This window comes from Diceros bicornis, chromosome 26, assembly GCF_020826845.1.
Source record: "Diceros bicornis minor isolate mBicDic1 chromosome 26, mDicBic1.mat.cur, whole genome shotgun sequence".
Taxonomy (NCBI): Eukaryota; Metazoa; Chordata; class Mammalia; order Perissodactyla; family Rhinocerotidae; genus Diceros; species Diceros bicornis.
In genome coordinates, this window is record NC_080765.1 from 38,510,975 (window position 1) to 38,523,609 (window position 12,635).

Consider the following 12,635-nt stretch of genomic DNA (forward strand, 5'->3'; position numbering starts at 1 on the left):
TGGCTGTGGTCTGGAATTCCGAGAAAGGGCTAGAAATCAAGGCATTCCTCGGTTCTAGAGCAGGCCAGCAACCTCCAAGCGGGGCAACCTGTGGTCTGGGCACCGTGGGTGGCCGCCGCGGAGCTACGTGGCTCCTCTGTGGTCCATTTAGCTGTGCTGGGTCTGACTGTGTGTGTTTGTCCTGTCATCAGTGGCGCTGTCCCTGCCCCAGGCAGACAGATGAGCTCTGGGGTCAGGAAGAGGCTGTGAGCAGCTCCTGGTTTCCTCACGGGGGTGCAGACGCCCCCAGGCTGGGCCCCCCAGAGCCTGAGAATAGGGGAGCAGTGACTTCCATTGGGAGTATTAAGAAAGGCCGTGCCCGGACAAGCCCGGTGAGAGAGGCTGAGAAATCTGAGACGCTGTTGTGGAAATGGGAGGGAGGACCCGGAAGGAAGACACGGAGTCCAGCCTGTGCATCACGGGAGGGGACGTCAGGGACCCTGAAATGCTCTGAAAGGGCGAACTTCATGACCTGGGAGGCCGGTTTCAGCTCTTCACAGAGAAGCGCTTTGCAGGGGCAAAGTTCCCATTTTTATTTTTGTGTGTGTGAGGAAGGTCAGCCCTGTGCTAACATCTGCCGATCCTCCTCTTTTTTTTTTGCTGAGGAAGACTGCCCCTGGGCTAACATCCTGCCCATCTTCCTCCACAAAGTCTCCCTGTTAATGGGGGATGCGGATGGCCCAGGAGACGGGGGCTCCCTTGACTGACGTGGCCAAGCAGAGGGTGGACCGCTGCGTGGTGGGGTGTTGTAGGGACGCCTGCTTGGCCTCACCTTGCCTTTCTTGGGGACAGAATCCGGCTGTGCTGTCCTTGAATGGCTCCCTCCTGGTCCACGCCTACGTGGCCAGCCTGGCGGCTCAGGTGTCTTCTGGGGACACCTTTGCCCGGGCCCACGTCCACACATCCTGCAGCCACACTGCCCACTTGGACGCCGGCCTCCAGCATGCGTGGCCTCCACTTCAGGCTCTGGGGGTCGCCCCTGACAACCACATCCGAGTGTCCGTGGGGGGAGACAAACCCCCCAGGGCCCAGCTGGAGGTGGCCCTGGGCCAGTGCACCCTGACTGCCCACGGGGACGTCAGGACTGAGGCCGATGCCAAACGCACCAACTGGACCTTGTCCCTGGAGAATCGCTGCCCCCCGCTGGAGGTGAGCCCCCTCCCCAACGGTCAGCGCAGGGTCCTGGCAGGGCTCCCACCTCCCTCCACAGGTTATTAGCTGCCTACTGTGTGCCTGCTCTGCCCTCAGCATGAGAAACTTTTCTGCCCTCATCACTTGAGTTTGGGGACTTGCCGACTAGAAAGCTTCGAGCCAAAAACAGGACCTGAACTGCGTTGTCTCCCCTCTCACAAAGGGCCCTTCTGAGCCGCTGGTCCCCTCCTTTCTGGGGCTCAAGTTCATTGTTTTCTCACCATCTCGCTTATCCACTCCCAGGATCAAGGAGCCGGGAGGAACAATGAGCACAGTAGGAAGTAACAGCTTTATCGAGGTTCATGGAGCACTGTGTGCTGTGTGCTCCTTACGTCCTCAGTCCCATGAGGAAGGGGCGCGTGTCCCTATCCCAGGGGATGCACCGGGGCCCAGAGAGGTTGGGGGACCTGAGCAGGGTTAGCCCCGTCGCCCCCCTCTCGTTCCCACCTTGGGTCGGTGTCCCCGTGTGGGGCATGTCGTGGGCCCCAGTGGAGCAAGTTACTCAGGATCTCTGCCCTCCAGCCAACGATCATTGATGTTGACGATGGATTCCCAATAGCCAGTGCTTTCTGGGTGCCTGGCCCGGGGCTAACAAGTCCCATATATTAACCCATTTGTGTTTCCCAGCAACTTATGATGTTGTGGTCAACCCCCATTTTAGAGGTGGGTAAACTGAGATCGTAAGTTTGGGAAGACAGTCAGTAGTGGAGCGAGAACTCGAGCCCGTGGCTGTGAGTGGGGTACCCACGGGATCGGTCACTTTGCAGAGAGAGGTGCTGAGAGAGTTGAGGCCGCGGGGCCGCCGCTGCCCTCTTCCCACCCAGGCCATCTCCAGCTCCCCCACCTTGGCTTTCGACCCCTGAATCCCACCGCTTTCTCCTTATTCCAGGCAACAGGTGTCCCGCGGGCCCTGCGCTCTGAGGGCCACCTGAGCTGGGGCCGCTGCGAGTTCGACCTGGCCGCGGGCCTCCACAGTGACAGCGGAGACGCCCACCTGCAGCTGGTCCGCGCCTGCGGGCCCCAAACCTCGGTCCTCGGTCACCTGACCCACTCCCTGCCCCTGCTGGGCCGCCTGGGCCTGCCACCCAGCAGCACCATCAACCTGACCGCCGGGGCTGGCCCCACTGCCCGCAGCTCCCTGGCCCTCCGGGGGGGGCCGTGCCAGCTGCAGGGCACACTGGAACAGCATGCTGGGAACCGCAGCGCGTGGACACTGGCTGCCGAGCCGGGCTGCCCGCTGCTGGAGGTGCGTACGGCGGGCCAGCGAGGCGTCTTACAGCACGTACACCTGGGTTTCCAGGGCCCCTGCCAGTGGGAGGCCCGAGCCTGGCTGGCACCTCCCTCCGGGGGCTTCCCAAGACCCCCAGCTACCATTTCCCAAACGCTCTCTTGGACATGTGTCTGCGCTTATCTCTAATCCCGTGTCCATTCCGTGGATGAGCACATCGAGGCTGGGAGAGATTAGAGTCACGCGGCGCTGTGCAGCAAAAGGAGCACAGTCTCGGAATTTATGAGAGTTTGTCTTTCTAGTAAAATTCTGAGTGCAGGAAGGAAATGACGGGGCTGTCCTCAGCTGACTGTGGGGAACAGTCCCATCTTGGTTTCCGAACCTGTTAAAAACCACTGGCTGGGTTTTATCTGGGCTGAGAGATGGTCTGAGTATCGTCCCGTGGTATTTGGGGGAGGGGAACCCGTGACTCTCAGGAGGGGGGTCGCTGGAGTCCTGGCTTAGCAGACAGGACCAGTGTCCTCATCTGAGTGGGACAGCCACTCCACCTGTGTCTTCGTCTGTGTCCCCTCCTGACAGAGCTTCCTGGGGGCAGGGACAGGGGCTGGGCCACTCAGCATCCTCGAGCACAGGGCCCGGCCCCCGCAGACACCCTCTCAATTAATCGAGTCACCACACAGCTGAGCCACAAGAGAGAGTAAAGCATCGGGGGATAAAGCAGTCCTGCCCACTAGAACCTTCCATGGTGATGGGAATGCTCTGTGCTTTGCTGTGCAGGACAGTAGCCGCTAGCCAGGTGTAGCTACTGGGCACTTAAAGTGTGCTCATTAGTGTGACCGAGTAACTGAGTTTTTACTTTTACTTCATTTTAATTTAAACTGAAACAGCCTGTGTGGTTGGTGACTATCCTGTCGGACAGCACAGGTTGGAAGCACGGTCTGAAGACAGGTCAGGTTCAAACCTTAGCTCTGCTACTAGCTGTCTGACCCTGGGCAATTTGCTTTGCCTCTTTGAGCCTCGGTTTTCCCATCTGTAATATGGGGATGGTGACTACCCATCTCCGAGCTGTCAATAGGATGAAAAGAGATTGTCCTCGTGAAGTTCTCAGCATGAGGCTGTGCGAGTACAAGTGTTCCACGATGGGTAGTCGTTGTGTATTATGATCGGTGCTGCTGTTTTGTTGTTACCATGATGGGGGTAGGGGTAAGAGGGTGGAAGATGGAGAATCGGGGCCACTCGTGACGTGGAACTACCCTCTGACCCCTCTCTCTGTGGTCCAGCAGGGCCTGGGCCTCCCGGCAGGGATGTGGCTCAGTGGCTCTCTGCAGGCCGCGGGTGGGGATGCAGAGGCGTCGGGGCCCCTCGCGGTGGCCGGCCAGACGGCCTCCCTGAGCTCGGCGGCGGCTGTCTGGTAGGCCGAGGGCGCGCTCTGAGGGAAGCTGAGACGCACGCTGCCTGCACTGCGGGCCATCCCCCCCAGAGACCTCGCTGAGCGGCCGGCTCGGGTGGGAGGTGGGAGGCCGGACACCGGCTGGGCCTGCAGCTACGGGCAGGGGCCTGTGAGCTTCGGGGCCGCGGCGAGCTGCGGCTGGACCACAGGCTGCGGTGGGGGGTGCTAGCCAAGAGCTCTTCTGAGGCCCTGCGGGTGGGTGGAGCTGGCGGTGGGAGGGGGGGTAGGCACCAGGGTCTCCAGGGGGCAGGACTGGGGCCTTCTTTCCGACCACTGGCAAAACCAGAGAGAGATGGCGTGGGCCCCAGAGGAATGGACTCGTCAATACTTATTGAGCCTCTCCTCTGTGTCCTGGAGACACAGCTGTGAACAAAGCAGAAAAAACGCCTGCCTGGGGGAGACGGGCCATCCCCAGGATGAGTCAGTGAATTAGCTAGTGGTGAGGGCTGTGGAGAGATGGGAAGTGGGGATGGGGGGAGTGAAAGGATCAACATTGCAATTTTATATAAATGGGTCAAGGTCAGGCCAAAGACAGGATGACTGTTGAGCCTAGACTTGAAGGAGAGGAGGGAGGAGCTGCGTGGTTATCTAGGTAAAAAGTATGCGAGGCATGGTCAGTGCAAAGGCCCTGAGGCAGCACCAGAGAGGAAAGGGCCCTAGGACCAGGACCAGACCATTTCTATAAGTCTAGACAGTAAACATCTTCAGCTTTGCAGGCCACGCAGCCTCTGTTGTGACTTCTCGGCGCTGCCCTTGTGGCACAGAACGCCATAGAGGATATGTAAATGAATGGGTGGGACTGTGTGCCAATAAAACTGCATTTACAACAGTAGGCAGCGGGCCGGATGTGGCCCGTGGGCCGTAGCTGGCTGAGTCCTGTTTTATGAAGAGCACAGGAAGTGGGAGAGGGCTCAGGTTCAGGCTGCGTCGTGGGGGCTGAGAGAGGGGCTGGGGTGGAAGTTTGGAGGTGGGTGTGAGGGAACGATGGGAGCCTGGATGGCGCCTCTGCTTCTGTCCTGCCGGACGGGAGGGCTGGGGTTGCCGTTCCCTGTGGCGGGAGGATGGCGGGAGGAGGAGGAGCGGGAGGAGGAGAGGGGCTGTCACTGGCTTGTGAGTCCTATTTCGGGCGTGGTAAGTTTGACAGGGCTGTTGGGCGCCCTCGTGGGGATGTTGAGGAGCAGCTGTTGGAGTCAGGGGGTCGGCCGTGGTCTGGACTGGAGGCCTCGGCCTCCAGGGGGTCACTGAAAGCCACGAGGCTGGCTAAGATGGCCGCGGGGGGCGCAGACGGGGCGAGGGCACCCAGCGCTGCAGAGCTGGAGGGATGAGAAGGACAAGCTAGGAAGGGGGAGGAACCAGAGGGAGAAGGGGCCGCAGAGGCGGGGAGGAGGCATTCCAGAGCGGAGGGAGGGTTAGCGGGGTGGGATGCTGCGTCGGGCAGGGGGAGGGTCAGGCGGCCACCCTGGGCTCTCAGGAAGGCCCCTGATGGGAAGGCCACCTCTGCGGCCGGGAAGCACCAGACTGTGGATGGCGGCTCTGCCCCTCGTCTCGGTGTGGCCTTGAGCAAGTCACTGTGCTTCTCTGGGCCTCAGTTCCATCATCATAAAATGGGGTGCAGAGACCTCCTCCACTATCAGGATTCGATAAAACGGCAGACCCCCGCTGCCCGCACTGCCCGGTGCACACTAGGTGCCCAGCGAACGGCAGCGTCTTTCCCTGTCGCGCGCTAGGGTGATGTGCTGATGGGAGGAGCTGCAGGGACCAGTCTCGCAGCCTGTTTCCTGGACGGGCTCCCGTCTGTCTGTCTGTCTGTCTGTCTGTCGAGGGCAGATGTTGGGGTTCTGTGTGCCTGGGGAGGCAGAGAGGGAGGGGGCAGAAGAGGTGGGAGAGGCGAGGTCTGCAGATGCCAGTGGTTACAAGACTTGGCCAGGTTGGTGTCACAGCCTTGGTTCTCTTGGTGCAAAAATACGATGCCGCGTGGTTTGGGGGGGCGTGACGGGGGGGAGAAGCTCACCTAACAGCGCAGAGCTGACGCAGGACCCTCGGGCGCTTTGAGAACCTGGTCACAGTCACACACCCTCTCCTGGGCAGACTCGCACGCATGTGCACACTCACACCCTGTTTCGCATCCAGTTCAAGGGGGGAGCATAGGCCCCCTGATGCCCACTTTGGACCCCGCCCTGGTTAAGAAGCCCTGCTTTCCTGTCTCTGTAAACCCCTCTAGGCCCTGGGGGTCCCGGGCCGAGTCCACGGCTCCGGCTACATCGTGGTGAACTCCATGGCTCTGGACACCCAGGTGCTGGTCACCGTGGACGCCAGCACACTGCGGGGGCTGCTCATCCTCAAGACCACTGAGGTGAGGGTGCGCTGGGCGGGGCGCCTGGGGCACGGGGAAGGGGCTCCGGGGCCTCGTGCTCATGAGGCCCGAGGGGAAGCGTTCGGACACCCTCCTAACTCTAGAGAGGACCCTGGGAGAGGAGAGCATCGGGACCCACAAGTAGGGGAACGAGGCTTCCCAGGAGAAATCCCTCAGCTGCCACGGCCTACAGGCCCCCCACTTGTCTCTGTTTGCTTTTTAAAGAATGTTTTGGGGCCGGCCCGGTGGTGCAAGCAGTTAAGTGTGGTGCTCCGCTGCGGAGGCCCGGTGTTTGCCGGTTCAGATCACGGGCGCGCACTGATTACCGCTTGTGAGGCCATGCTGTGGCGGCGTCCCATATAAAGTGGAGGAAGATGGGCACAGATGTTAGCCCAGGGCCAGTCTTCCTCAGCAAAAAAAAGAGGAGGATTGGCAGATGTTACCACAGGGCTGATCTCCTCACAAAAAAAAAAAAAAAGATTGTTTTATTGAAGTACAATGTATATACTGTAGAAAAGTGCAAAGATGAAAAATGCACAGCTTGGTGAATCTTCATAAACCCCAACACTTACCACCTACCTCAAGGGGTGAAATGTGAACAGAACCCCAGAAGCCCCCCTTGATCCTCTTCTGCTTGCTAACTACCCCCATGAGTCACCACTCAGACGAATCCTTGAATGTCATGTATATAGAAGCACATGGCATGCTCCCTTTCAGGTCTGCCATCTTTTGTTCAACATTATGTTCATGGGATTCACCCATGCTGTGTGTTGTTGATTGTTCGTTTTCACTGCTGTGTAGTATTCCATGGTGTGGCTATATCACAGTTCATCTAGCCATTCTACCATCAGTTAGCATTTGAGTAGTGTCCAGTTTTTTATTGTATATTATTTTATTCATTAATCTTGTACATGTTTTTATTTTATTTTTAAAATATTTTATTATAAAATACACACTAACATAAACTTTTCCACCTTAATTGTTTTTAAGTACACAGTTCAGTGGTATTGAGTGTATTCACGCTGTTGTGCAGCCGTCGCCACCATCCATCTCCAGGACTCTCTTCATCTTGCAAAACTGAAACTCTATGTCCGTTCAACCGTAACTTCTCATTGTCCCCTCCTCCCAGCTTCTGTGACCACCATTCTACTCTCTGTCTCTATGAGTCTGGCTAATCTAGGTGCCTCATGTAGGTGGAATCATACGGTACCGTCATGTGTTGCTTAACAACGGGGATACATTCTGAGAAATGCATCTTTAGGTGATTTCGTCGTCATGTGAACATCACAGAGTGTACTTACACAAACCTAGGAGGAACAGCCTACTACACACCTAGGCTCTAGGGTACTAATCTTATGGGACCACTGTCATATATGCAGTCCGTTGTTAACCGAAAAGTCGTTATGAGACACATGACTGTATTTGTCTTTTTGTGACTGGCTTGTTTCACTTAGCATAATGTCCTCAGGGGTCATTCCTATTATAGCATGGGTCAGAGTCCCTTCCTTTTTTTTTTTTTTTTTTTTGCTGGGAAAGATTCACTCTGAGCTAACATCTGTTGCTGATCTTCCTCTCTCTCTTTTTTTTTTTTTTTACCTCCCCAAAGCCGCAGTACATAGTTGTGTATTTTAGTTGCAAGTCCTTCTAGTTCCTCTACGTGAGCCACCCCCACAGCACGGCTACTGACAGACAAGTGGTGTGGTTCTGTGCCCGGGAACCGAACTCGGGCCTCTGAAGCAGAGCACGCCAAACTTGAACCACCAGGCCATCTGGGCCGCCTCTTCCTTCCTTTTTAAGGCTGAATAATATTCCATTGTATGAATACACCACATCTTCTTTCTCCATTCGTCTGTCAGTGGACACTTGTGTGGCTTCCACCCTTTGACTATTGTGAATAGTGCTGCTATGAACGTGGACGTGAAAATCTCTCTTCACGACCCTGCTTTCAATTCTTTTGGATTGTGTGTCCAGTTTTTGCCTCTGCTGAATAGTGCTGCTTCAAACACTCTTGCACATACCTTTTAGTGGACAGAGGCATGGAGCAGAATTGCTGGTCACAGGATGTGCAGGTCCAGCCTCACTTATTTGAACTTAGTTTGAACTGGCTGGCCTTTCCAAAGCCCCCTGGGAGATTCACTAACCATTGCTTAACTTACCTGACGTAGGGTTGCCCATGTGAGAAGCCGCGCCATTGCGAGTCTTTCTGAGCATCCTTCTGAACTTCTTGTGGGTTTTCCTTCAAGCCCCTGATGGTTTTCTCCATCCCCTGTGTCCCACCTGGCAAGGCGTGTCCTTCTCACACCCTCCGTGGGTCCCTCCCTGTGCCTCGTGACGACGTCCTCTCTGAGGCTCCTCCCCCGGGCACCTCCCCAGTGAGTTTGGTCCACGCCACGTCCTTTACAGCAGACGCCCCAGATGCATTCACTGCCTTTGGCGACAACGTATCCAGCTGTTTTTACACGATGCAGTGGCCAATGGGGAAGGGAGAAAAGAGGCTTGATTTAGCGTCTGAGTGGTTTATTTTCCCCTGTGGGAGAATCTGGCCACCTCCCCGGCGCGTGCGTCTTTGTTTCTCTCGCTCCGTTGTAGACCCAGCAGGAGGTGGACGTCTTGCTCAAGCACAACCTGCCCCGGCCCGGCCCCTGGGCCCTCCCAGCCCAGGTGCTGCTGGACCTGGCCACCGAGAGGCGCGGGCCCAGCTACAGACGCACCCTACGGGTCGGAGTGGGCGGCAAACAGGTGTGGGGCTCTGCCGGCGGAGCCTCGGGGGGCTGGGGGGCTATGGGGTCAGCCCAGCCAGTGGCCCAGGTCCCACGGTCATCTACTCCGACAGGTGTCCGAGGAGCTGACCTTCACTCGGCGGCCAGAGCACGTCTCCCTGGACTACACACTCCAGCACAACATCCCCGCGCTGCGGACGCTGCGGGTGGAGGACAGGATGGGCCTGCAGGTCAGCCCTGGCGCGCGCCGGTGATGAGGGAAGTCCATGCGGTCAGCCACGCATTCATTCAACAAACCTGAAAGTACTGAGGACACAATGGGGGGGTAGAACAAGGTTCAGACCTCCCTCTGAGCCGCAGTCTCCTCCCCGCTTCCCCATCGCGATGGCACTGCCCACCGTCCTCCCAGCCGTGCAGGCAAAACCCTCGGAGTCACTCTCCATCCCTCTTCTTCACTCACGCACAGAATCCCCCTTCAGCAGTGCTGCCGGCGCTGCCTCCCGAGTGTGCCCAGAACCCGACCCCTCCTCACCCCTCAGCTTCGTCGCCTGCTCCGAACCCCCTCAGGTCACACCTGGGTTCTAGCCACCTCGCTGGGCTCCCTGCATCCACCCTTGTCCCCTCTGGTCTCGTCCCCACCCAGCAACCCCCTGAGTCCATTCGAGTCCCTCCCTCGGCCCAGCCCACCGTCCCGCCAGGATCTGCCCATCTGCTCTCCCAGCTCACCTCCCACCACTCCCCTCGCTGACCTTCTGCAGCCGTGCTCGCCTCCCCCATTCCTCAAACGCGCCCGGTGCACCCCTGCGCCGGGCCGATGCTTGTTCCCTTTAGTGCCAGCTCCTGGCCTCCTCCGGTCTTTGCACACACGTCCTTTCTCAGGCCTTCCCTGGCCACCTGGTCAATGTCACCCCCTCCCCAACCCTCTACAAAGAAAAAACTCTTTTCTCCTCTCCTCCTCACATGGGACACGTCTGTGATCAGATGTGTGGGGTTTTCCCCACACCGACCAATTCTCCGACACCAGCTGGGTGTCCTGCAGTTTGGTTCAGTTCTGACGCTGGAGTTAGCACAGACCCCACAGGTTGCGGGCTCAGTCCCACAGGACTGCCCCCGCTTCAGACGCCAGTCACAAGTCCCAGCGTGTCACTTCTGACCTGCCAGCCAGAAATCGGAGTCCCCATGAAATCGGGGAACCCCTCCTTGGGTCCGATCATTTGCTAGAACGGCTGGCTCACAGCGCTTAGAAAAAGACCTCCTTACGTCCGCTGGTTTGTTATGGAATAAAGGATACAGATGAAGAGGTACGCAGGGTGGGGTCTAGAAGGGTCCGAGTGCAGAAACTCCTGTCCCCGCGGAGTCGGGGTGCACCACCGTCTCGGCATATGGATGTGTTCCCCAACCCAAAAGCCCCGAAGTCCCATAGGTTAGGGATTTTTATGGAGGCTTCATCACGTAGGCATGATGGATCGTTAACTCAATCTCCAGCGCCTGTCCCCTCCACCGAGATGGGGGTGGGGCTTCTAATCACAGCTCCGTCTCTCTGGTGACCATCCTCCACGCGAGAGCCACCTCATTAGAACGGAAGACTCTCCTATCACCCAGGAAGTTCCGGGGGATTTGGGAGCTCTGGGTCAGGAACCGGGGTCAAAGACCAGATATTAGCAGGAACTGGGGGCAGAGACATGTATGTGTGTGTATATATATTTCTTTATTTCACACCCTCCCTGCCTTCCCAGCTGTCCCTTCTCCATCATCTTCCCATCAGCTGACACGGGATGCCTTTCGCCGTGTCCTGATCTGTCTCCCACCCCTGGCGTTTAAGCTCCACCGGGTCTGACATTCCAGTGTTTCGTGCGTGGCGCCGTCCCCGGGTGTAGGATGGGCCTGGCACACAGAAAGATGGAGTGACACTCCTGCTTTATAAAGCGGGTGACATAGAGCAGCGAGGGGCCTCGCCACCTGCAGCCACGTGTCGTGTGCTCAGCCGGCGATCGCTGCTGCTGCTGTTTCTGTGGTTCACGAGCCGGTGGTGCAGAGGCTGCAAACTCAGAGCCTTCAGGGGCCAGGGGGAGAACGAAACTGTGTCAGGTGGGCTGCGTGGGGACATAGAGAGCTCATGCCCTGTCTAGAATCTTCCAAGGTAGGCATATTTTTTTTTATTGTCGTAAAACACGTATAACATTTACCATTTTAACTATTTCCAGGTGTACAATTTGGGAGCATTAGTACATTCACAATGTTGTGCAACCACTCTTTAGTTCCAGAACTTTTTTTTGCTGAGGAAGATTAGCCCTGAGCTAACACCTGTGCCAGTCTTCCTCTAGTTTGTATGGGGGTCCCCGCCACAGCGTGGCCGCTGCTGTGTGGTGTAGGTCTGCACCCGGGATCTGAACCTGGGCTGCTGATGCAGAGCGCACCAAACTTAACCACTAGGCCATGGGGCCGGCCCTCAGACCTTTTTCATCCCCCGCAAATGGAAACCACACACTTGTTAGCAGTCACTCCTCTACTGGCAGCCCACCCAGCAAAACAGCCCGTGTGCAGTTAGCAGAGGGTAACCCTGTGTTCCTCAGACCCGCTCCCTCGAGGGAGCTCCGTTCCTCCCCCACAGCGATGTGGGTTTGCGGGAGTCCCCCCGGGCAGGGCGACTCTCTGCACGGGTGGCCTGGCATCCCCTCGCTGTCGTTGCAGGTCTCCGTGGACGTTGGCGCCGGCGGCTTCGAGCATTCCGGGCGCGTCTGGGCCGGGCCCGCGTGTCTGAACTACTCCGTGAGCGGCCGGCGGCGCCGTGCGCACCTGCAGCTCTCGGGCCCGGGCGAGCACGGCAGCTCGCTCCAGGGGGACACCCGCCTCGGCGCCGAGCTGCAGGCGCGCGGTAAGCGCCCGCCTCGGCCCTTGACCCAGCGCCCTGAGGCCCCTCAGGCCCGGCGAGGCCCGGGGCTCCAGGACGGAGCAGGACAGCTCCCCTTCCAGGGCCTGATTCCCCAGGGAGCGTGTGTGCGTTTCCTCCGGCTGCCAAAACTGAGTGCCACAAACCCACGGGCTTCCAACAACCGGCATTGACTCCCGCATGGTCCTGGAGGCCGGAAGCCAGAAATCGGGGGTCGTCAGGTCAGGCTCCCTCTGCGGGCTCTAGGGGAGGGTCCTTCCTGCCTCTTCCAGCTCCTGGTGGCCCCCGGCCTTCCTGGGCGTGTGGCTGCTCACTCAGTCTCTGCCTGTGTCTGTGCCTCTTCTCACAAGGACACCGGTCCGTAGGTTAGGGCCCTCCTAACCCAGCACGCCCTCATCTAACTTGATGACCTCTGCAAAGACCCTATTCCCAAACAAGGTCACATGTGCAGCTATGTGGAGGGTGGTGGTTAGGACGTCAACATAACTTTTAGGGGGAACAATTTAACCCATAACGGAGGGGCAAGGGAATATAAGAGTAATGAGAGCCAGCGTTGACTGAGTGCTTACTGCATACATACCAGACAAGCTGTCTATGCAGAGGAGCTCAGTGAATCTGCTCAACCATCCCGTTCACACCAAGGAAAAGTCAAAGCCCGTAGCGGGGCCTCTGAGCCCTCAGGATCCACACCCTCCCTTCTCTGACCTCATCTTCCAACCCCTGCTCCTTCCACTCCTTGCTGTTCTTCAGACACATTGGGCTTG

At 58.0% G+C, this 12,635-nt stretch overlaps 2 protein-coding genes across 3 annotated transcripts in view; both read left to right on the plus strand.

Annotated features, from left to right (window-relative positions):
- The window catches only part of LOC131422652 (uncharacterized), a 135,845-nt gene that overhangs the window by 83,012 nt on the left and 40,198 nt on the right, over positions 1–12,635 (plus strand). The window contains 1 exon segment of the mRNA XM_058570047.1: positions 11,673–11,856. Within this exon segment, the coding sequence (XP_058426030.1) occupies positions 11,673–11,856 (184 nt within the window).
- Positions 653–10,284, plus strand: LOC131422651 (uncharacterized). Of its 2 annotated transcripts, XM_058570045.1 has the most exons (5): positions 653–1,188; positions 2,120–2,476; positions 6,130–6,261; positions 8,851–9,000; positions 9,095–10,284. In XM_058570045.1, exons 1-5 carry the CDS (start codon positions 709–711, stop codon positions 9,233–9,235), a joined length of 1,260 nt encoding a protein of 419 aa, XP_058426028.1. In that variant the 5' UTR covers positions 653–708; the 3' UTR covers positions 9,236–10,284. The 2 variants fall into 2 exon arrangements, with proteins under 2 accessions (XP_058426028.1, XP_058426029.1); XM_058570046.1 differs by lacking the exon at positions 8,851–9,000.